The sequence below is a fragment of the Miscanthus floridulus genome, chromosome 2 (genome assembly GCF_019320115.1).
Source record: "Miscanthus floridulus cultivar M001 chromosome 2, ASM1932011v1, whole genome shotgun sequence".
Classification (NCBI taxonomy): Eukaryota; Viridiplantae; Streptophyta; class Magnoliopsida; order Poales; family Poaceae; genus Miscanthus; species Miscanthus floridulus.
The window spans coordinates 117,004,219-117,026,390 of NC_089581.1; the positions used below are offsets into that span (position 1 = coordinate 117,004,219).

The 22,172-nt window shown below is 47.3% G+C and overlaps 1 protein-coding gene across 1 annotated transcript; it reads right to left on the reverse strand.

Moving 5' to 3' along the window:
• Window positions 1-8,760: 8,760 nt before the first annotated feature.
• Window positions 8,761-10,536, reverse strand: LOC136539438 (peroxidase 5-like). The gene is given in 4 exon segments (XM_066531397.1): window positions 8,761-9,487; window positions 9,834-10,022; window positions 10,185-10,199; window positions 10,201-10,536. Coding segments are annotated over 4 exon segments (984 nt in total). The 5' UTR covers window positions 10,408-10,536; the 3' UTR covers window positions 8,761-8,914.
• Window positions 10,537-22,172: the final 11,636 nt, after the last annotated feature.

Consider the following 22,172-nt stretch of genomic DNA (forward strand, 5'->3'; position numbering starts at 1 on the left):
CAATATTTATGTTATTTAGAAACCTTGCTTCATTGGAGTTAAATAACTTGTTACCTGGTACCTTTGCCATTTGTTTTTTTTTTCAAGTGTAGTCTTTTGTGTCATCTTTTAAATTTGTTGCCCAACTTATGTACTTACCGAGGCAAGAGCTGCAATCCCTCTGCTCCTTCTGTTCCCTCCTCTTCTCTCATCCTACTAGAGGAAGACGAAGATGTCATCGCCTCCATGCTACTCCACCACACCAAAACCTGTTATCTTCCCACTACTAGTAGCACCGACCTTGTTACGTAGTTGGAATTTGCTATTAGTTTTAGTCCAATGAGTTATGAGATTCAATGGTTTATTTTATTTTTCATTTCCTAGATGTTGTATTCTTATATGTTTTATTTTCTTCATCTAAGGCATTTTTAATGATTTTTAGAATCTGCAGCACCTTTGTAGAAAAGATTAAGGCAAGATACCCCAATGAATCTAATTCATCCTCTAGATAGAAAAGAAGTTGAGAAGGGAGGCATTGATCTTGGCAGCAAGGTTTTTTTTCTCTCTGTAAGGAAAATGGACCATTCACCCATTTACTTTGGATTTTTGTGTTTGATGACCAACACAACCAAAATTGAACTAATGAATTTGCAAGTGATTGTTTTGTAGTTCAATAGGATGCAAGACATGACTTGGACGAAGACGACGTGATGATCCGATGATCAACACCATAAGCAAGACCTTAGAAGCACAAGAGAAGACCTAAGATATCAAGCAAAGTCCAAGCACGAAGATAGCAATCAAGCCGTACGCAAGATCGCGAAGAAACGAGCTCACAGAAGTGACCGGACGCTGGACCGGACATTGGAGGAAAGTGACCGGACGCTCTGATCAAGAGGCTCGGCAAACAGGCGTCAGCAGTAGCGATCGGATACTGGACCGGACGCTGGCGGCAAGATCGACCGAACGTAGGACAGTAGTGTCCGGTCGAGTACAGAGAGGTTCCAGAGCGGCGAAAATGTGACCGGACGCGTCCGGTCAGTTGATCATGGCTCCAACGGTCGGGACAACCGGACGCGTTCGGTCAGGACGTGATCAGCGTCCGGTCAGTAGCAGAAAAGCGAGATTTTGTCTCCAACGGCTACTTTCTCAGTGGGACTTATAAATACAACCCCCAACTGGCCAAATGAGGAGTGTGGAGCTAAGGAAACATACCAAGGGTGTTGATACACAATTTTAGTGATCTCCACTTGCATAGTGCTTAGCGTTTTATTAAGTGATTAGCGTAGGTGATTTGCGAAGTGCTTAGGTTGATTAGACCGACGCTTATGCGCTTGCTCTAGGTTTAGGCCTAGTGTTTAGTGAGGTTTGCATACCTCTTACCACTCGGTGCTTGCGCGCACCATTGTTGTACATTAGAGGAGCTTGTAGTCTTGTGAGATCACACCAACCGCATTTGTGGTGTGTCTGCCACTGTGTACCAAAGGAAACAAGGCCCGTGGCGTTTCGGCCGGAAGCTTGATAGTGAAGACGGCGGGGAGCATCCAGAAGAGGCTTGCCAGAAGGCACATCGGAGACCCACTTGCGCGTGGGGAAGGCCCGAGGCTATCCACGAAGTTACCTGACTGGGAGCTTGACCCTTGCGAGAAATTCCTTGCGAGGGGCTCCAACGAGGACTAGGGAGAAGCTTGTGTGCTTCTCGATACCTCGGTAAAAATAGCGGAGTCGTCGATGGGAGTTTACATATCTCTACCTTGCTCTTTAGCTTCTGTATTTATATTGATTGTATTACTCATTTTACGATAGAGATAGCAACACATTAGCAAAATCGTAGTTGCACATTTAGATAGTTTATCTTTTGCATATATTTTGCTAAGGTTAGAAAAAGATGCCATAATTTAGAGTCAGAATTTTAAGTTGCCTAATTCATCCCTCTCTCTTAGGCGTCACGGTCCACTTCACTCTGTCTTTGTTTTTATTGGTCAGTTCAACCTAATTCAACCTTGTTTTTTTTTCAATTTTGTGGATTTATCCTAGTTGTTAGGAATTGGAGAAAATTGATTTCACATCGAATGGTTTGATATTTTATTTGGCTTCATATTGTGCTTATTTTTTTAAAAAAAATTGTAGGTTATTCAAAATAACCCCATAGATGCACCTGTGAAGCATGCTAACAAAATTCTTGGTGGTTTGAATTCTGCTAAATCATTTGTAAGGGTAAGTATAATTTTTAATTTGTTTTGGTTTCAACTATTCTTAATCCTTAAAAGTTTTGTCTTAGTTTTCTTCTTTCTCATCATTTTTTTCTTGGCACTCAAGTTGAATCTTTATGTCACGCGAGGACGTGAGGTGCCTCTTTTCTTTCTCTCACGTGAATGGATCGGATCTTGTGGAGGTCACTAGTAGGGTGTGATCCACTCATTGTTTGAGATCTGGTTGTTGGCAGTTTTAGTTTTTCAATCACTTTTTATTGTGCTTGGCTGATTAATTTCTGGTTGTTTTATTGGCCCATATCTTCCGGATTTTTAAATCAGATGGACTTGTGACGTGTCAGTCTTTGGTTGGTTGAAAATCTGGTTGATTTAATGAAACAAAATCAACTGAAAGTTGAGTATTCACTCCCTAGATAAATTAAGATTTCACAGTTTCCTTTAGACGAAAAAGCTCATAAATACATGGTTGTTTAGATGCATGATTACATTGTAGTTATTATATATATAATCCCGATTCATGCTTGTCATTAAAACCATTTTAACAATCAGGATGGCCCAATCAGGAATACTCGATAAAAATAGAGGTAGGAACAACAAGCACATCAGGCAGGCCCATTAGCCATCAGGAATACTCGATAGGAATAGAGGTAGGAACAACAAACCTACATCTGGATGGCCCATTAACAATCAGGTCGACGAGATCTTAGGTCCATATCGAGTTAAATGTCTGAGGAAAAAGCCCACATTACCTCCCTAGCTTTTGCGAAAGTTTGTTTTTCCTTCCTGAACTCTAAAACCAGGTAAACCACATTCCTAAATTTTTAAAACCATTTGTTTTACCTCCCTGACCGGTTATAAGAGGTTTTCAAAGACGGTTTTGTCTTTTTCCTTTTTATTTATTTTGGCCTTGGCATCTATGAAAAATCATAGTAAACCATAGAAAAATCATAAAATAGAAATCAATTTTTGTTGGACTCCATATGTATAGATCTATACAGTAGAACATATAATATGGTATGTTTTAATATAACTTTTTTGTTGTCGCTTTAGATCTATGTTTTTCTATAATTAATCCATATCGTAGTTTCTATGGTCCAATTTGTGATGAATTTTTTATGGTGAGCTAATTATTGTATGTTTGAACTATAGTAAAAATTTCATACTCATTGAATCTTGTATAACTTAGTTACAGATTTTTTTAGGTGTATGCTTGTTAAAAAGTATTTATAAATCACTTGCAAAACATATTCAGCATCTAGATAAAACACTTGCAACATATATGTGTGAAACATATGCAACATTCAAACAAACACACTCGCAACATACGTCTCAAAAAAACTGACGAAACATCTGGAACATACACTTGCAATACACTTGTATAGCCATTGCAACATGTGCAACATCTCGATTTACTTTTGCAACATCCAAATGAATACACATGCAACATCCAGATAAAACATCTGAAACACTTAAAACATACTTGTGCAACATGCGCTTTCAGCGCAATGTCACCTTGTAACTTGGAGGAATAGAGGCTCGTCGTTGTGGAGCTCGATATCGGCGCGGAGATTGGCTGTGGCACATGGAGCTCGCGGGTGCAGCAGCGGAGGCAGTGTTGCTCGTGCCCCAACGGCTGCACTTCGCTTCGGGAGCACCTGCACGAGGCCGCGAGAGTTGCGCCTAGGCGAGAACCTGCGCAAGGAGCACCTGACAAGCACGGCGCCCTGGTCAGTGAGCATCCCGCGAGCACCCCGTGCAACACCGCTTGCGAGCGGCCAGTAGCCGGCAAGCACCCCCTGCCTAGCGAGCACGAGTAGGCCAGCAGCTGGCGAGCACCACCTGCAGCACCAGCAGGGCGAGCACCCCTGGCTGTCAACACACGAGGACCCATGCGAGCGATTTTTTTAAATTCTAACCCTTTTTTGAATATAATTTTAAATCTAACACTGTCGTTTTTTTAAACTAACACTTTTGGCCGCGCCTATTGCACTGGTGCGGCTAAATGCCTGTGTCGCGCCATGCATGGTGGCGCGGGCCGGTCGGGGGGGCCGTTGACGTGGCGGGTCCTGCCGCGCCACCGACCATGGCGCGGCAGTGCCGCGCCACAGATCAGGGCGCGGCAAGAGCAGATATATACCCCGCACGCGAGCCCGGCCGCCTGCACGCATGCCTGCCCTGCCCACCTGCCCGACGCCTCGCCGCCGCCACCGCCAGCCGCCGCCACCGCCCTGCCTGCGGCCGCACGCGCCCACGCCCGCCCGGCCGCACCCGCACGGCCCGTCCTCGGCCGCTCGTCCACGCCGCGCCCGGCCACTCCTGTCGCGCAGCGCCCTAGCCGGCCGCGTCAAGACCGCTCGCTCCTAAGGTACCTCCCTCTCGATTTCATATTTTTATTATTATGTAGTATAGTTAGTATTTTTTGTATCTACTATTAGTGTCTTTGACCAAATTTATATAATAGCATACTAATATTTATAAAACATAATATGTACTATTACATTAAGCATGGACTATACTTTCGTAATAAGCTTATTAGGAGATAGAAATATTGATACCGTTTATTTAGTTTTGATCAAACTTAAACATATTTGACTACTCGAGAAGCAAGATGTGTATTTATTTTGAGATGGAGCGATTACTTGTAATTTTAGAACTAAAGTTTTATATGGATTGATTATGTATTTATTATCTAGTATAATTAGGATTTTGGGTTTAAAGATTTAGGCTAGTTAGGTTAGTGAATTTGTTTGTGATTTGTTTGTGAACTTACTAATTTTAACTTGAATTTTGTTAATTTGAATACTCTAACGCTTCGTTTATCAATTTATAACAGGATGGCCCCTCCCACGCAGCACCCGTTGTACCCCATTCTGGAGGTGGAGTACGATGACCAACACCGAGCACACATCTTGACTGACAACGATGCAGAGGTGTCCTTGCCTCCTTTGAGGCTCGTTATACGTCGTACATACGGCGTGCCAGCTTCCTTGAGCTTGTCCGTGTTGTCAACCATGGTCTTTCGCCCCTTGATCCAGCACTACTTACTGCAGCTATGGACAGGTGCGAGTGCATTCTTTGTACGTAAACTTTCTTGTAATAAATTGGAGGCAACTAACAGTCGTTCTATTCTTATAACCGGTGGAGGCCTGAGACCCACACGTTCCACCTACCTTGTAGCGAGATGACCTTGACGTTGCAGGACGTCAAGGCTATTTTAGGCCTTCAGTTGGGAGGACTTCCAGTGACATGGATAGTTGACAACGATCACAAGAGGGAGCTGGTGGCTCAATTTATTGGTTTTCTTCCACCGGACGACGATGCTTCCAAGAAAAATAAGTGAGTAATTCAAGCCTAGTTAATACTTACATTGCTTTACAGCTGGCATCGGGTCTCATTTTCTTTGATCAATTACAGGAAAAGTTCTGGTGTTTCGTCGTCCTGGATCACAGAGCGCTTTGAGTACTTGGACCCACAAGCTGAGGAGGCACAGATCGACAGGTTCGCTCGAGTGTGGCTCTGGCACTTTCTTGGTACTTTTCCTCTTCCTAGACGCCTCGGGCAACACCATCAGTTGGATCTTCCTTGACATACTTCGCCAGTCGTGGGAGAACATAGCAGGGTACAGCTAGGGCAGCGCAGTCCTGGCATGGACGTATCGACAGCTATGCGTTGCCTGCTGTCGCACCTCAGGACATGCGAACCTTGGGGGTTGCTCCTATCTACTCCAGGCTTGGTGTTGGGAACGATTGCTTGTTGGGAGGCCCCTTAATAATGGTTTACCGGTAAGTACTTCGGTTCATTATATTCTTCCAGGCAGTTAGATATGATGAGATTATTTGTTGCTAATTTATTATCGTGTTCAATGCAGCAATGGAACGGGCATGATACACTCCCTACAGCTCTGTATATCTGGACAGAAGCACAATTAGTTAGAGGGAATGCGTGGCGCAAGTACAGGGAGTATACGAACGCTCTCGACGTCCTGACACAGCACTAGGTTACGCTCTCTATACTATCGTATCAGTGTCTTCTTCGATGTACACTATATCACAACCTAACACAATTACGAAATTTTAGGTGTTTTGGTGTCCTTGGGATTCTCCGAAGCTCCAGGACTATCTGAGTCCTGTCACTAGGGATGAGTCACACGAGTATCGCTGCGACGTCCCTCTTATTTTCTTCCATGTGGTCGAGATTCACTTCCTATCCGGGTCTGCAGACAGTTTGGAAGAATGACAGGCTGTCCACCACCGCTTTACTCCACCAATCAAGTATTGCACGGGTGCATTATCGATTAATAACAATGCTACAATTCAGAGGTGTGTTTGTTACAACTAATATCGTTTTGTTGCAGGTTTGACCGCAGGAAGAGGTACAAGACCAAGGATTGGCGCATGACACACAGCTCGTACATCCATTTGTGGTAGACCAGGGTACCACATGCGGTCCTTGCGGGTCCTCCACACGACCAGCACACCTTCGATGAGTACCTGCGGTGGCTTCACAGATCTATGAGGACACATATCAAGCCTCCGTACACTGACGTGGCGATTGATGAGGACTCGGAGGAAAATGTCATCGAAGATGTGTACGACGTCACCACTAGAGAGGACACATAGCTACAGAGAGCCCCGCTTCAAAGATACGTGGTAAGATACTTGAATGGTATAATTTGTTATCCTTTTGGTATTAAGTATGTGTACTAAAACTGTCCAACCGCGTTTCTGTATCCCAGGCGACATAATTGTCAAGGCTGTCCAACGAAGCAGCGTTCCGGCTTCACGAGTCTAGAGGGCAGGGGCCAGGCGTTCTCGCGGCTTTTGTGGAGGTAAACATAAACTTGTCTGTTTCGAAAATATTTCTTTATTGTATATGCGTTTGGCTAATGAACTAACTTTAACGTCTATTTATGCAGAAGGTGAAGAAGAGCTACAGGAAGCTAGCTCAGAAGTTGAATTGCATGGACACTCCTTATGAGGAACCACCATTTCCCGCGCGGTCGGGTGACACGTCTTCAGCCTCTTTGAGGACATCAGCCGGCTCTTCTCAGGCGATGACGCAGGGTGCCACTTCCGCAGTGCGTACACCACCACATCATAGCGCTGGGAAGGACCCTGCAACCGAGGACGAGGAGGACAACGATGACGACGACAACGAATCCCCGGGCTTCCGCGGACAGCACGGCCAGTGGGACGAATGGCCGCAGGACGAGATCGGCATGTCTCAGCTAGATGGTGCCCCGTTTGGCACCCAAGGAGCCTCACAGGTGCTAACAAAAATAGTTGTTTCAGTACGTAGGCTCCATGAACTAACGATCATAAAGAATTATAGGTAATCGTGCGTATCATATACCTGCAGGGTACGAGCCATACGCACCGTCGACGCGACCATACCGACGTTGGCTACACTCCCAATGTGTTGCCAACAAATCCGAAAAGACAGAGGCATCCGAGGGATCTTTACACTCCTGGGTCCTAGTTTGTTTAGGTCAAACAAATATTGACATCCGAAATTTGCGGGGTTATTTGGTTATGTTATGTCAAACATGTCAAAACAATAAATATGTTATGTGGCAGCTTGTCAACTTGCTTCTTATTCGTTTCGTTGAGTCGCGGCAGCACTGTTGATGAGATTAAGTACCCTGCGTTCGGGAACCGACAGTCCCGGCGTATCTGAACACCGGTGGCAAATTTTCGTAATTGATTAGTTAAAATGATGCATAACCGTATTATGAAAGACGAAAAACTAATCATTGGCTTATCAAATTCTCTATTCAGCCGTGAAAAAAACTCAACAAAATACGGGCGCAACGCGTTTCGATTCTACCATCTAGGTAGCCCGGGCCGGCGGCAGACGCAGCGGCCAGGTGGTGTGGCTGCTCGTGCGGTATGGTCGGTCCAGCTGCGCCACGCAACAGAGCGCGGCACTGCCACGCCAAGGTCGGTGGCGCGGCAAGACCCGCCACGTCAGCGGCCCCCCCGGCCGGCCCGCGCCACGTCAGCCCTGTGCCGCGCCACCATGCATGGCGTGGCACAGGCATTTGACCGCGCCAGGGCAATAGACGCGGCCAAAAGTGTTAGTTTAAAAAAAACGACAGTGTTAGATTTAAAATTATATTAAAAAAAGGGGTTAAAATTAAAAAAAAATTCCCTGCGAGCACCCCTGGGTATGACGTATGGGTAGAGAGATTTTTTTTAAAAGGGACACAGACGGGAACAAGCAGACGGAGCGGTAGAGTGGGAAGCCGCGTCCGAACCTCCTCATGGCAGCGTAACCGATTGAGAAATACATTCTCAATATTTGTGTGTGTGTGCGAAGTGATATTTCAAATAAAAATGCATCATACTTTGTTGCATATACAGTACTTGTGCAGTACAGTTGATTCGAGATACTACCTTTTAGTATTACGAAGCAATTAGGCCTTTATTAAGCACTATTGGGTACACGAGCAGTTTTTGCTGGTTACAGAATTTTCTCTCAAAGAACTCAGAAGAGAGACACACGCCTCAATCAAGTGGGAAAAAAGAATAGAGATAATCAGCCACCGAATATAGCTATTGCAATTTGCACAGCCAAATCCATACACGCGCAAGTACAGGCATACATACATACAATTAAGTTACAAGCACAACGAACCAGGCTATGCTATGCTATCATCACGTCGACAGCGTCCGATCCAAATCAATACAATGAATCTACAACTCCACACGACTGATGGACCATCAGGCGACTCTGCAGTTTGCCCTGATCTTGCCGCTGGTTCCGGTGAGCACGCCGACGGTGCCCATCTTGACCATGGCCGCGGCGAAGTCGCTCTGGAACGTGGCCGGGTCGTTGGCGTAGGTGACGACCTGCACGGCAGTGTTCTTGTCGCTGAGCAGCGCCTGGTCCGAGGACAGCAGGCCGCGGTTGGCCATGACGCCCTTGTAGAAGCCCTCGTCGAAGGCGTTCGGGGAGACGTAGTCCATGGGCACGAGCGGGTCCCCGCCGGCCTGCGGGCACTGCCGCGCCAGCTGCGCCACGTACGCCGGGTCCATGGTCGGGTCCGCCTGCCCCCCGCCCGTCGTGGCCGACCTCGACAGCCGCCCGCTGAAGGAGCTGCAGTGCGAGGACCCGATGGTGTGCGCCCCCGAGAGGATGACCATCTCCTTCTGCGTCAGGCCCTTGGTGCCGAAGATCTGCGTGAGCTGGGCCACGTTCGCCGTCGGCGGCGGCAGGTTGCCGTTCGTGTCCGACGCGCGGGAGACGTTCCGGTCGCGGCGCCCCGCCGGCACCTGGTACGCGTTCCCGCCGGCCTACACGTACGTAGGAATGATTCGTTAGATTAGAACGTGACAATGGCGTGCGTGCTAAGCGTGGACTTGGACCCATGCCGGGCTGCTGGCATCGAGTTCTTTGTGGCGTGCATGCAAGCTGAAGCTGCGCGCGGCATCATGTGGTGGGGGCAATGTGCGTCAAAAAAGATGGGGACACAAACATCGGATACGCCAGTCCAGCTTTGGATTCCAAATTCATGTAATCATGTCGTGTTAAAAAGAAAAAGTTTATCACCGTCCACTGACACTAAAGCAAGATGCAATTTAGTATTGACAAAAGCATTCAGCTTTGCACTCTTAATAAATTAATAAAATGAATACTTACCAGTGCGACGCTGTCCCTGGCGGCGAAGGCGAGTATGTCCGCGCAGGAGACGACGCCGAAGCAGGCCTGCTCGACGCGCGCCTTGATGCGGTCGATGATCTCGAAGCCCCGCAGGCTGGTGTTGGGCGCGGCGTCCTTCTCCGCGGTGTTGCCCTTGGTCGAGTCGATGAGCACCGACGCGTCGCACCCCTGCAAGTGCAGCAAGGCAAGGCATCACAGTCAGTTCTGCAGTTCTGTCACCCGGCCTGCTGCTGCATTTGCAGTCAGCCCTTGTTTTCTTTCAATTTCAACTTTCAAGTGAGTATGGGTAGCTGCATGCGATGCGAGCTTGCGACTGAGGACTGGACTGACCCAAACGAAGCAGTCAGTGGAAGTGGAGCCGGAGCAGGCCGGCGGCGAGGCCCGGGTTGGCCGCCACCGCCTTGCTCACCTCCTGCTGCACGATGATCTCCGCCGCAGGGCACGAGCTGTCGTAGAAGCCCACCCGCAGCTGCGCGCGCAGCTCCGTCGCCATCAGCAGCGCCGCCACCGCCACCTGCAAGTACAGTAGTACCATCCTCTGCACCACCGCCATCGCCACCAGCTGCCACTCGCTCTCACTCTCTTTATGGCACTAGCAGCTACCTGAGAGCTTTTATACTCGCACTCAGGCAGGACATCAATCACTAGCTATATGCTTCTTGGTTAAGGAAGGCAAAGAAAGGCCCCGAGCCGAGAGCGAAGTGAGTGTAATCTAATCTCTAGGACTAGGAGTATATAACAATGCGGATGAGTGGAGGGTTTAGGGGATTCTCGAGCGATAGGGGCCATGCCAGCAGTGAGTGTGCCATATGCCAGGCATGTGCAGGAGGGAGGGGATAGATAGGTTGGTAGAGTGCGAAGCTGCGGTGCCTGCCAATTGGGGTCGGGGCTTTTCTGCCATGATTGGGGGAGATGGGAAGGCCAGAGAGACGACGAGCGGCCTGTTCGGCTGGGGCTAAAACGATCGTATACGATCATGGATTATTACTGCTGACTGGTTTGATATGAGAGAAAAATATTGTTCTGGCTGAAAATTTACGATCGTTTACGACCAAGCGAACATGCCGAGATCCGCAGGGGCAGGGCTCCAATGCGTTTAATTTACCACCTTCGGTACATGGAGCGGCGGACAAGTGGACACTGTAGAGCGCGGAACTCTGAAAGACTGAAACTGCATCCACGAGGTGTTTGGCAGGGCCGCCATTTGTGATGAGGTCATGGTTGCAGCTTGCGTTTTCACCGGGCGTTGTTGTCGTCTGTCCCCCACTTGAGCATGCGGTGATACAGATACAGGACGATGCTGACATGATGGACTGTGATGTTTGCTCTTTTTACATTAGCATGTTCTGCTATGACTGAAGTGTGGCTTCTACCTGTAATAATGTAATATGAATCTGAGCTGGTAGTCTTGTTTTTTCTCTAATGAAATGCGAAATTGTCACCACTAGTCCGAATCTGAGTTGATCAAATTGTTGCTACATGTAGAATGGTCCACTTAGCACCTTTACTCTGCTTACAGTTACGATATGCCCGTTTTCTGCAGGGAGCGAAGCATCAGATACTCGAGGAATAGCACAGCCCGATTCCTGACAACTAACTACGTATGTTCCGGGCACTGTAGCTGCAAATGCTTCACAGCTTGAAAGAATCAAGGGAGGATAGGACTGCAGAACATGCATGATTATTGACCCCCATGCTTGGTTCATGAACGTACGCTGGCTCGTTACTGATTCGAAATGATCTCTCCCATGACATCCACAGCCAAAGCAAAGATGCTGCCGCTCATCGCTCAACATTGACAACGGAGCATGAAAAGGCTTGGTATGGTATGAAAAGGCTTGGTATGGTATGGTTAGGTTGGCAGGGCGGCGTAAGTCGAGGAAGATTCCTCGCCACATTGCTTCAGAGCTGGGGCTTGTTTTAGCCGCTGGCCACGTCCATGAGTTCAGACTAAACTCCAGTTTTGCCTGCAAATGCAGAAAGATAACGCAGTTATTGAGCCAAGTGGGTGTAAACTTTGCTCGAGAACAGGCGCAGATCCAACCAGGATTAACGGCTAAAGCATGAAGTATCTACTATAACCCTGGGCGCCGGGGCGAGTGGCGTCTGAAACAGACTCTCTGAAGCAATGAGCTGCACATGGAGCTCGTGTTTGGTAGAGCTCAAGTCGTGACAAGATTGGTTGGTGCTGGTGCTGTGGACTCCTGTCGTCTGAGTTTGACCTCCAGATGAAGCTAGGGAATCAATCGTTGTGAGAGAGATGGATCAGAGGGATCCGATCCACTGCAATGAACAGTCCATCCTGCATATATAATTTGCACTGTAGTCACCTACCCTTTGTAGTAATAGTTAGAAGAAATGGCACAATTTGCACGGTGAGTTGCCCGTCATTGCCCCCGAAAAATCCACTGTCAGATGCAGTCACGTATACGTACAGCGGTACCCGGTAGGCAGGCCCGGAGAGCGGAGATTGTGGGCGACGACAGTCGACAGTGCTGGTGCTGCTCCTGCTCCTGCTCGCTGCATGTACAGCAATGCTGCTCCAAATCCAAAAGCAGTATGAACGTTTTTTGCTCGTTTGATTGGTCCTCTAGCTTAGCTTGCAGCCTTGCTGTTCCATGGGGTCCCGTAATCTTCTTGCAGTACAGCTAGGGATCCCTTTGACCAATCGCCATCGTCTCTCCCCTTTTTTTTCCCCACCTTTCGAACTGACTAGCAACGGCTTCTCTTTTTTAATCTCTCCTTCCAGAACACCTCACCTCGCAAACTGGCATCAGCTCTGCTTTGTACGCGTGCCTTATTGGATGGACGGAGGGTAGTAGTCAGCTCGGCGCCACGCACATGGCGAAAAGCGCGAAGGCGCGTAAGGTGACCTGGTCCGTTAGCCAAAGCGCGACCGCGGGGCCACGACACTACGACAGTCGACAGGAACAGCGCCTGGCGTTGCTCTGCCTTTTATAACACCGCTAGCCTGAGCATGCATGCTTCTTCCTTTTCACACACGGTCGCTCCCGAACGAGTTGATCAGCTGAATCCGCCGCCGCCTCACTGTTGCCTCCTCGGTGCTCAGCCCACAAAATCTTCTTCTGCCTCCGGCAGGAAAAAAAAAGCCAGGACTCCTACTTGAATTCCCATAACTAAATATGGGGTCTCACACAAAAAAACGTGCTCCAGCAGGGTCCTACTAGAGCCACAAATTTGGGGTGGGCACCAAAATTCACCCTCCAGATCTCATTCCCGTTGCCCAACAACCTGGCCGTCATCCTGTCTTTCTCCCCGCGCCCGTACGAAACGTGGGACCTCCCTCCCCCGACAGCCGAGCGGCTCCTCCTCCCCTGCTCCGGCAAGCGCGCCACCCTCCCGTCCAGCGAGCGCGGCTCCCTCTTCCTTGACGCTCCGCCTCCATCTTCCTCCCCAGGGGCGGCTGCCGTGCTCCCCCTCCTTCTCATCGGCGCGGCTGCCCTGCTCCCTCCCCTTTTCATCTGTCGGCGCCGCTGCCTCCTCCCTTCCCTTCTCACCGGCCAGCACCGCTGCTCCCTGTTCCCTCCCCTTCTCACGGGCTGGCGCCGCTACCCTGCTCCTTCCCCCTCACCGCCAAATCACGGATGGGAGGCGGCGCGGAGGCGGCCACGTAGCGCGACGGCGCAACGCGTGGAGGCGGCTCCTCCGGTCCCCAGTCCCCAGTCCCCTCCCCTCCCCGCCCCATTCCCGACCGAAGCTCCCTGGGTCGCTGGGCGCACGGCTCCTCCAGTGGCGGGCTCATGTGTCCCTTCCCATGGACGATAGCTCAGATGGCAGGAGGTTGAGGATGACGAGCAGGCCCTGTTTGTCTGGAATGAATTTGGAGGCTTAAATTTAGGTGCTGTTGTTGGAGTTGAAGTAAAAAAACTGAGCCAACAAAAGTAGGGGGAGCACCCAAATCAAATGTAGAGGTCCTGATTTGGTTGCTCCTGCTAGAGTTGCTCTTATAAGTGAAACTATTTAAAATTTGATTAAAAGATTATATAGAACATTGTTAAATTTATGATACTAAAGGGATATATTACGAAATATGTTCCATGATGAATCTAATGATATATTTTGGTAATTTAGATATAAGTATTTTTATATAACTTGACTAAATTTAAGTTGACTAAGAATTAAAGTAGAATGTCAAGCTTTTTTAGCTAGAAGATATTATTTGTTATTAACTGAACTAATCCATCAACCCATGCTACTACACTGACAAAAATATTATAATATGAAATATAAGTATTAGAAATTTATGGTTAATATATATAACTAATCAATGTTACTTATCTTTGTGCTCTCTTTCTTGTTCTATTTCATATCGCGATGGCTATATAGATATTTTGTAGTCTCTATCAGTTTTAGTGAACCTATTATCAAGGCAAATTTTGCTATTGGACATGCCAAATGACGCGTCTTTGCTGGCGGACACTGTGTTTTCCATATTTTGCCGTGAGACACTCTGGTTTTTGGAAATACTGCCAGTGGACACCGCAACCCAGTTGCACCTGGTTTTGGAGAGAGAAAACTTCATTTTGGACATCGGGTGCCCCTGAACCAGACTTGGCGCTGTCCCAACCTGGTCTGGTTCGACCCAGTTGAACTACCGGCCCGCACCCGACTCCGTTGTTAGGGTTCCAGGCGCGCCATTTCCCCAATCCCGCTGCCGCCGCTCACTCCCAATCGCGCCGCCACCCACTCGTCTCCACTGCTCGTCGCGCCGCCGTCCACCTAGTGCCCGCCGCCGCTGACAGATCAAGCGTCGGCCGTCATCCGCCATGGGGGGTTGAGGATCTAGAGTTCCCCCGCGCCCCGAAGATGAAGTCCCCCAGCTCGAAGAATGGGCAGTGCCCTAGGTCTTTGCCTAGGGTTACACAATTCGAATGGCTAGTGAAAGGGTGAGTCTTTTGAATCCCTACTATTTGCAGATGAATGCCTGCGGATGTGGTAGAATGCTTGCGGTTTTGAAATCGTTTAGTTTGGTTGTTATCCTTTGTGTTGATTTAGGATGGATCCGACTTCCGCGTGTAGACTGATGATTAGCGTACCTGCATATGTAGAGCAAAGACCAGATGGGCTTGATGATTATCATGTAACTGCTAATTACATGCGTGTGGTAGACAAGGATAAATTCTCTTGGATGGGGTTTCTTGGGTGCCTTGGTGAGGAGATAGTCCATGGGGTCGACCAAGAACTACAGGTCACCTTCTTTGACAAAACCAAGGATGAGACAGTGCGCATAGATTCTGATTCTGCTCTGTTACATGCATTTGATGTGTATTGGGACAGTAGGAAGGTGCCACTGACTGTACATGTTGTTGACACTGGTCCTCGTTTGCTAAAGTCTAAGTGTTGTAATACCAATGCCTCTCAGTCTTCTCAGTCTGTTATTATCACTCAGGAGAGTCAGGTTAATTGTCAGCTAATAGCTATGATACTGCCTAATCTAGTAGCTGATGATAATGGTGAAGCTGTTGATCTTAATGATGATGGTAATTGTGAGGCTGATGCTAATGGTGATGAGGGTCTTAATCTTGATAATGATGGTGAAGATGATGATGCTATTGCTGAAGAAGAAGAAGAAGATATTGCTGAAGATGACTGGGGAGAGGTTGATGAAGTGGAGTATGTAGGAGTAGATGATGAGAATGAGAAGTACAAGGATGGGGTCAATGATGATGGTGATGCTGACCCTGCTTACTATCCTGACAGTGACCCAGAAGATGATGACCCATTAGTTGTGGACGATGGGAGGGACTGTGACAGTGTTGTTCATGTCACTGACATAGATAACTCTAAGATAGGTCTTGGTGTTACTTTTGAAGATGGTTTCTGCTTTAAGAGATGTATTAGACAATATGCCGTGCTTAATGAAGTTGAACTTGTAGTTCCATATAGTGCGTCACGGTGGTACCGAGCATATTGTAAGGCCAAGAGATGTCAGTGGAGGATTCATGCATCTCAGTTACCTGATGGCAAGACATGGCAGGTATGTGAGCTTTGTAATGCTTCATTTAGTTTAATTTAGTTATCAATTGTTGTGTGCTAACCGTTGGTTGATGGCTACAGATTAAGAAGCTACCACACAAGCAAATTCCAGAACAACTATATGACTAACAATCACTGGGTGAAGGACAGAGTTATAAACTGGCTTAGGGAAGATCTAACTATTGGAGCTAAAGATTTGAAGCAGAAGTTGGAGGAGAATTTTTGTGTACAGCTGAGCTACTATGTGGTTTGGGACGGCAAGCAAATGGCCTTAGATGAGATCATGGGTGGCTGGGAAGATAGCTTTGTACATGTGTTTTCTTGGAAAAGGGAGATTGAGAAGAGGAGTCCTGGCAGTGTTGTAGAGATTGAGTGGGAGATTGTAGATGAGAAGAGAAGATTCAGTAGGATGTTTGTAGCACTGAAGCCATGCATAGATGGCTTCCTGCAAGGTTGCAGACCTTATTTAGGAATTGATTCCACAATTTTGATAGCAAAGTGGAAGGAGTTAGCATCAACTGTAGGGATAGATGGCCACAACTGGATGTTCCCAGTGGCCTATGGAGTATTTGGCAGTGAGACCAAGGAGAATTGGGAATGGTTCATGAAGATGCTGCACAAGGCTATTGGTTCCCTAAATGGTCTTGTTATTTCAACTGATGCAGGTATGTTGCATTCATTGTGCTCTTGTTTTTCAATTGAGTGTTGTATGTTCCCCACCTGACATTGTTTCCATGCTTACTAACTGCAGGCAAAGGAATAGACAAGGCTGTTACCAAAGTTTTCAGTAATGGGGTGGAGCACAGAGAATGCATGAGGCATTTAGTCAAGAATTTCTAGAAGAGGTTTAGGGGAGAAGTGTTTGAGAGGAACTTATGGCTTGCATCAAGGTGCTATAGACAGACAACCCATGATAGGCACTGGAATGAGATACACAAGGCATGCCCCAAGGCAACTAGGTGGCTGCAGGACAATCACAAGCAGCTATGGGCAAGGTGTAAGTTTAGCACAACAAGCAAATGTGACTATGTCACAAACAACATAGCAGAGACTTTCAACAGTTGGATCAGGGAAGAGAAGTCATTACCTGTTGTAGAGCTAATGGATAAGATAAGGCAGTTGATCATGGAGAGATTTTGCACCAGGATGCAACTGCTGTCCAAGTTTTCTGCCTTCAAGATTCTGCCAGCTGTCATGAAGGAGCTGCACAACAAAAGCAGAAATCTGAAGTACAACATTCACAAGAGTGGCCCAATGGTTGGTGAAGTTGGAGGAGTCAACAAGGACCTGGTCCCTTAGAGGTTCATTGTTGATCTAGACAAGAAAGAGTGCACCTGTAGAGGTTAGCAGTTAACTGGTCTGCCATGTGTTCATGCCCTAGCTTTCATTGGCACCAGAAGGGTAGACTTAGAGGACTATGTTGACCACTACTATTCTGTAGACATGTTCAAAGCAGCCTATGCAACTCTAGTGCCTCCAATGCCAAGCAAGGATGAATGGAAAAAGCTGAACCTTGGCTTCAACCTCCTTCCTCCTAAATGCAACAGAGCAGCAGGAAGGCCAAGGAAGAGAAGGATAGTTGGAGTTGAAGAAGGTGGGTCCAGCAGCAAGGGCAGGAGAAGGTGTAAAAGGTGTGGTGGATTTGGACACATGCAGAAAACCTGCAATAAAACTGTTGCTGACCCTGATGCACCACCACCTGCACCTCCAAAGAAGAAGAGAAGGACTTATAAGCCAAAGGTTGTTGAGATCATAGAAACAATAGAAGAGCTAGCCAAGAAGAAGAGAAAGGCCTCCACCAACGGCACAGCGCCTGCCCCTCTCTCGCTCCACGCGACCCAGTCGACGAAGAAGCGCCAGATCCTGTAGCCATCTTCTATAGGCCCGCTCTCCTGTCGACGACGCCCGCCAACCTACGCCGCGCCGGCACCCCCGCCCGACCGGCCGCCGCAGCCTATGCCGCCGCCGCCTCTGCGGTGAAGAGGGGGAACGAGGAACAGACCTGAGTAACGACGGAGTCGGGTGCGGGCCGGTCGTTCAACTGGGTCGAACCAGACCAGGTTGGGATGGCGCCAAGTCTGGTTCAGGGGCACCCGATGTCCAAAACGAAGTTTTCTCTCTCCAAAACTGGGTGCAACTGGGTTGCGGTGCCCACTGGCAGTATTTCCAAAAACCAGAGTGTCTCACGGCAAAATATGGAAAACGCAGTGTTCGCCAGCAAAGACGCATCATTTAGCATGTCCAATAGCAAAATTTGCCTATTATCAATTACTATATGTGTTTTTACCATGCATATTTTCTGAGTTTTTTTCCTCTCTGCATGACACCTACATATGTCTTCCATATGTATTTAGTTGAAATCATAATAATTTGATTGCAACATATGTCCTCGTGACGTTATGATTTTAGATTTTGTCTTTTAAAATTTGCTCTTATTAGTTAATACACATTTTCTATCCATAGGTTAAATCGATTCTTGTGCTTATTTTACAGTTTATTCAAAGTGCTCTCTTTGTATTTTACTAAAGTAAGGAATTTAGGTCTTAGACTATACTCTTATTACATAAACATCAAAATCATAATAGAGCTTGAAGTAAGATCTTGGAAAGACTAATAGTGTTATCCTCAAGAGAATATTAATATTTAAACCTAAAAACCCTCTTTATACTTCAAATGAATTTACAAAATCATGGAGGCCATGGTAACCTTTGGTTTGTACTAATATATCCTCCCTTGATAAATCGATGTTAAATTCTGTCTATAAAAAATATATGCATAGTTGTATTTTAATAAAATAATTGAGTACTTATAATTATACTATTGTAGATATATCATAATTTCTCAGTTAAAATGTAGTATAAAATGATCTCCATCTCTAGTTATTTTTGAATGGTGGACATCCTTCGCCTGAATGTGAGAGTCGTGAATGCGCTCCAGCTCCGCTACTTCGGCTCCAATCACAAATCAATCAACAACCGCCACCTCGTCTGCAGCTCAATCATTTTCCTCTCCTCGTTAGATTTAACGTGGGCCAAGCCCAATATTTTATCTAATTAAATTGAGTAATTCTAAGACCCATATTAAATATTGTGCGCTATATGATTTAGTCACATACGAGATTTTTGATTGAATGTTGACTCGACTTATATGTGCGGACCATGTCTGTCTACGTTGAGAAGTTGAGAAAAAAAATGAGCCACATGAGCATGTGGTGCATGAATTGGTTTTGTCATTCAAACCAATTATGGGCAGGAGTTTGTACACCTAAATGAGGGAGTTACAAGAGTTTCTGCTTTTAATGGCATGGCAGAAGTTACATGAGTTTCTACTCCTAATGGTGAGAGTTACAGGAGTTTCCACTCATGATGACGTGAGTTTAGCGTCTCTTTCGCTTCTGACTCTTCATCTCCTGCGGATGGCTGCTCCCGCTCTGCTCCTTGGCTACAAGATAAAAGCAAGACAACATTTAGTCTCTTGTCTCTCTTACATGCACAAGACATCCATGCTTCCGCTGTAGCCAAGCCTTTCCGTCACAGTTCCCACAAGCACGAGAATAGGGAGTGCGGACCTCCGAAACCGAGTTGTCTGTGAGTTCATCTGCTCGGGTGAAGGGCGGCCATCAGGTTTTTGGGAGCGATCACACGACTGCTCGATCGATCCATGACCCACAACTTCGTCTTCTTCCTGGCGTTCCTAGCGGTGGCGGAAGATCGGCACTGCAATCTTTCTGCACTGCATCGAGCGGGATGACTACTCCAACAGGCGCTATGTTGACTAGCGCAACCATCTTTGGAGCCGCTAGGTATGTTCTAATTCATCTATTATCTTCAGCGATTAAAAACATGATAATTAGTATCATCTACATGTTCGTGACGCTTAGATCACACGCGCATATATCTGATGTCACAAAATTAGCATTATTATTTTTCTGGATTAAATTGCTACTGAAATTGCCTAAATTTCTAACAATCCAAAAACCTGATAGGCATTTTTCGATAGCTGGCATTGCACATGTACTAAAACTAAATGTTTTTGGGGGCATACATTACAAGAGGTTGCGTCAAGAGGTTGCGTCAGAGATGCATATTATAGTTGACTGCTATAACACTCTCGGTGTTACATCATAAATCATTTACTAAAACATATCATGAGCATCATGTCTATGTGTTAATGCATGTGATAAAGTGTGTAGATCAATTTCTGTAACTCAAAACGATCAACTAAAATGTAAAACGAAAGTTGATTCGATAGACATGTTATATCACTTAGTGTTGAAAACTAATTTTTATTAAGCAAAAATGCTATAGAACATGTATGTGATACTTAAATAAAGTTTGAAGTACAAACTTTGTAGATAACAATGAAATACTTGCGGTCAAAAAATGATATTACTAGCTAATATTTCCACTAGACTAGAAATCGCAAATGAAAATCAAATTCAGCTAAAAAACTTAGAAATTTTCAAGTCTGCCAACAGTTAGACACTGCTATGTTTAGCAAGTTATTGTGAGAGATTGGGTTAAGGAGTGTGTAGTGTTATAGCTCGATTTGATAGTCTCATATGCCATCTTGAGCATGGTGAAGATGGTTTAGGTCCTAAAGCAATCGCTTGGTCGTGTTGAACGCTTTAAAATTCGTGCGTGTCACTGTCTCGGGTTGGTTGGCGCCGGGTGCGCGGTCTTCTCATGGCACGTACATGGTTGCGTCCCGCACGGACAACCATGCCGCCGCGCTTGGCCGGTCGAGCCGCCTGGGCTTGGGCGAGGCCGGCCGTAGCGAACTGCTGGCCGCACGCCCTACTGCGCTGCCTCGTGCTGCCGTCTTGGGTGCCGCCGTGGCTGCGATACGCTACCGTCATGTTTGCACTGCCGACACTACTCGTGTCGCGATGCTGCCGCTGCACCTCTGCGTGTTGCCTCTGCCGTGCACATGTGGGCGAGCCACCGTCGCCATGCCATTTATGGCACTGCGGCACGCGGTCCACGCCGGTCAGACGCGCGCGCGTTGTCCGTAGCGCCGGCACATGGGTCTTCTGATCCGGCCGCTTGTGTCCTGCCAAGGCGTGGACAAGCCAAGCCCACCTGCCTTGCCGTCTCTCTCTTTTTCTCTCTTCTCCATCTGTTTTCCGCCGCCATCGAGTCATGTCATGGTGAGCCAGAGAACGAGCACCTCTCATCAATTCCTCATGCTCGCATCTCCATCTTCATGTCCTCTCTCTAGCCGACCCCACCCCGCCTATACTCGCGTCACGCGGAGCTCCAATTTTGGAGCTTTGCTCGCTGCCGTGCCGTTAAGGCCCGTCATCGCCTGCGCCGTTGCCAGTCTCCACCACTTCACCCTGCGCTAATTCCTCTGCACCACTAGCTTGCCTTGGCTCCCTCTCCACCGTGTGCACGCCAGTGGGAGCGCTATCGCCTCCCCGTTGCCGCTGACGTGGCCGTGTCCGCTGTGGCTTGTCGACGTGCTCACCGCGCGCACGTGGCCAGCACCACTCAGGTAGTCATTGGACAAACCACAACTTTGGCCTAGTTCGCGATGTGCCCCTTGTGCTTATCCCCTATCTCTACCGTCCTATTAGCGATGTGGCTCACCGAAACACGGTTGCCGCCGTTGTAGGTCGTCCGCCGCCAGGGTGAGCCCACTCTGCTTCACCCCGTTCATGCCACTATCGCCCATTGCTTTGCGTCAAACCCTAGGTGAGCGTCGACCTCATAAATAGGTCAGCGTGGGTCCCATGTGGCCGGCACAAGCACCAGTGCCACCGCTCGCCGTGTCGGAGTGCGCGGGGAAGGCCGGGGGTCTTGTCGTTGTAAAGAGGAGAAAGATTTGAGGGTTTCGTTGCAAAGTCGCTGTCTATAGAAATAGTAACATGGACTGTGGGTTGTTTTGCTCATAGTCTAGGGGCATTTTTGCTATTGTACCAGCGCGCACGGGATTCCCCCACCGTGAGCCGGCTCACCCTGTAGGCCGGCCTCACGTGGTCCGCGCCTGTGGGCCACCGCGCGCTCTATCTATTAGTGTATTTAGTCCATATATACACTTGTTGATATCAATTTTGTTAAGTTCCTAAAATTTTGCTCTATCTGTTAGTGTATTTAGTCCATATATACACTTGTTGATACCAGGAGCTATTAAATCATTTGAGAATGCTCAATATTATTACATTAAATATTGTAGGAATTTTTGTGGAAAAATGGTGATAGCTTTAGCTTTGAAAATTTTACAGTAGCTTCATAGTATTATTATGTGCTCACTGTAATTTTTGTAGCTTTAGAATAGACTTAACATAAGGGTAGTTAAATGCTCTTTGTTCAAATATAC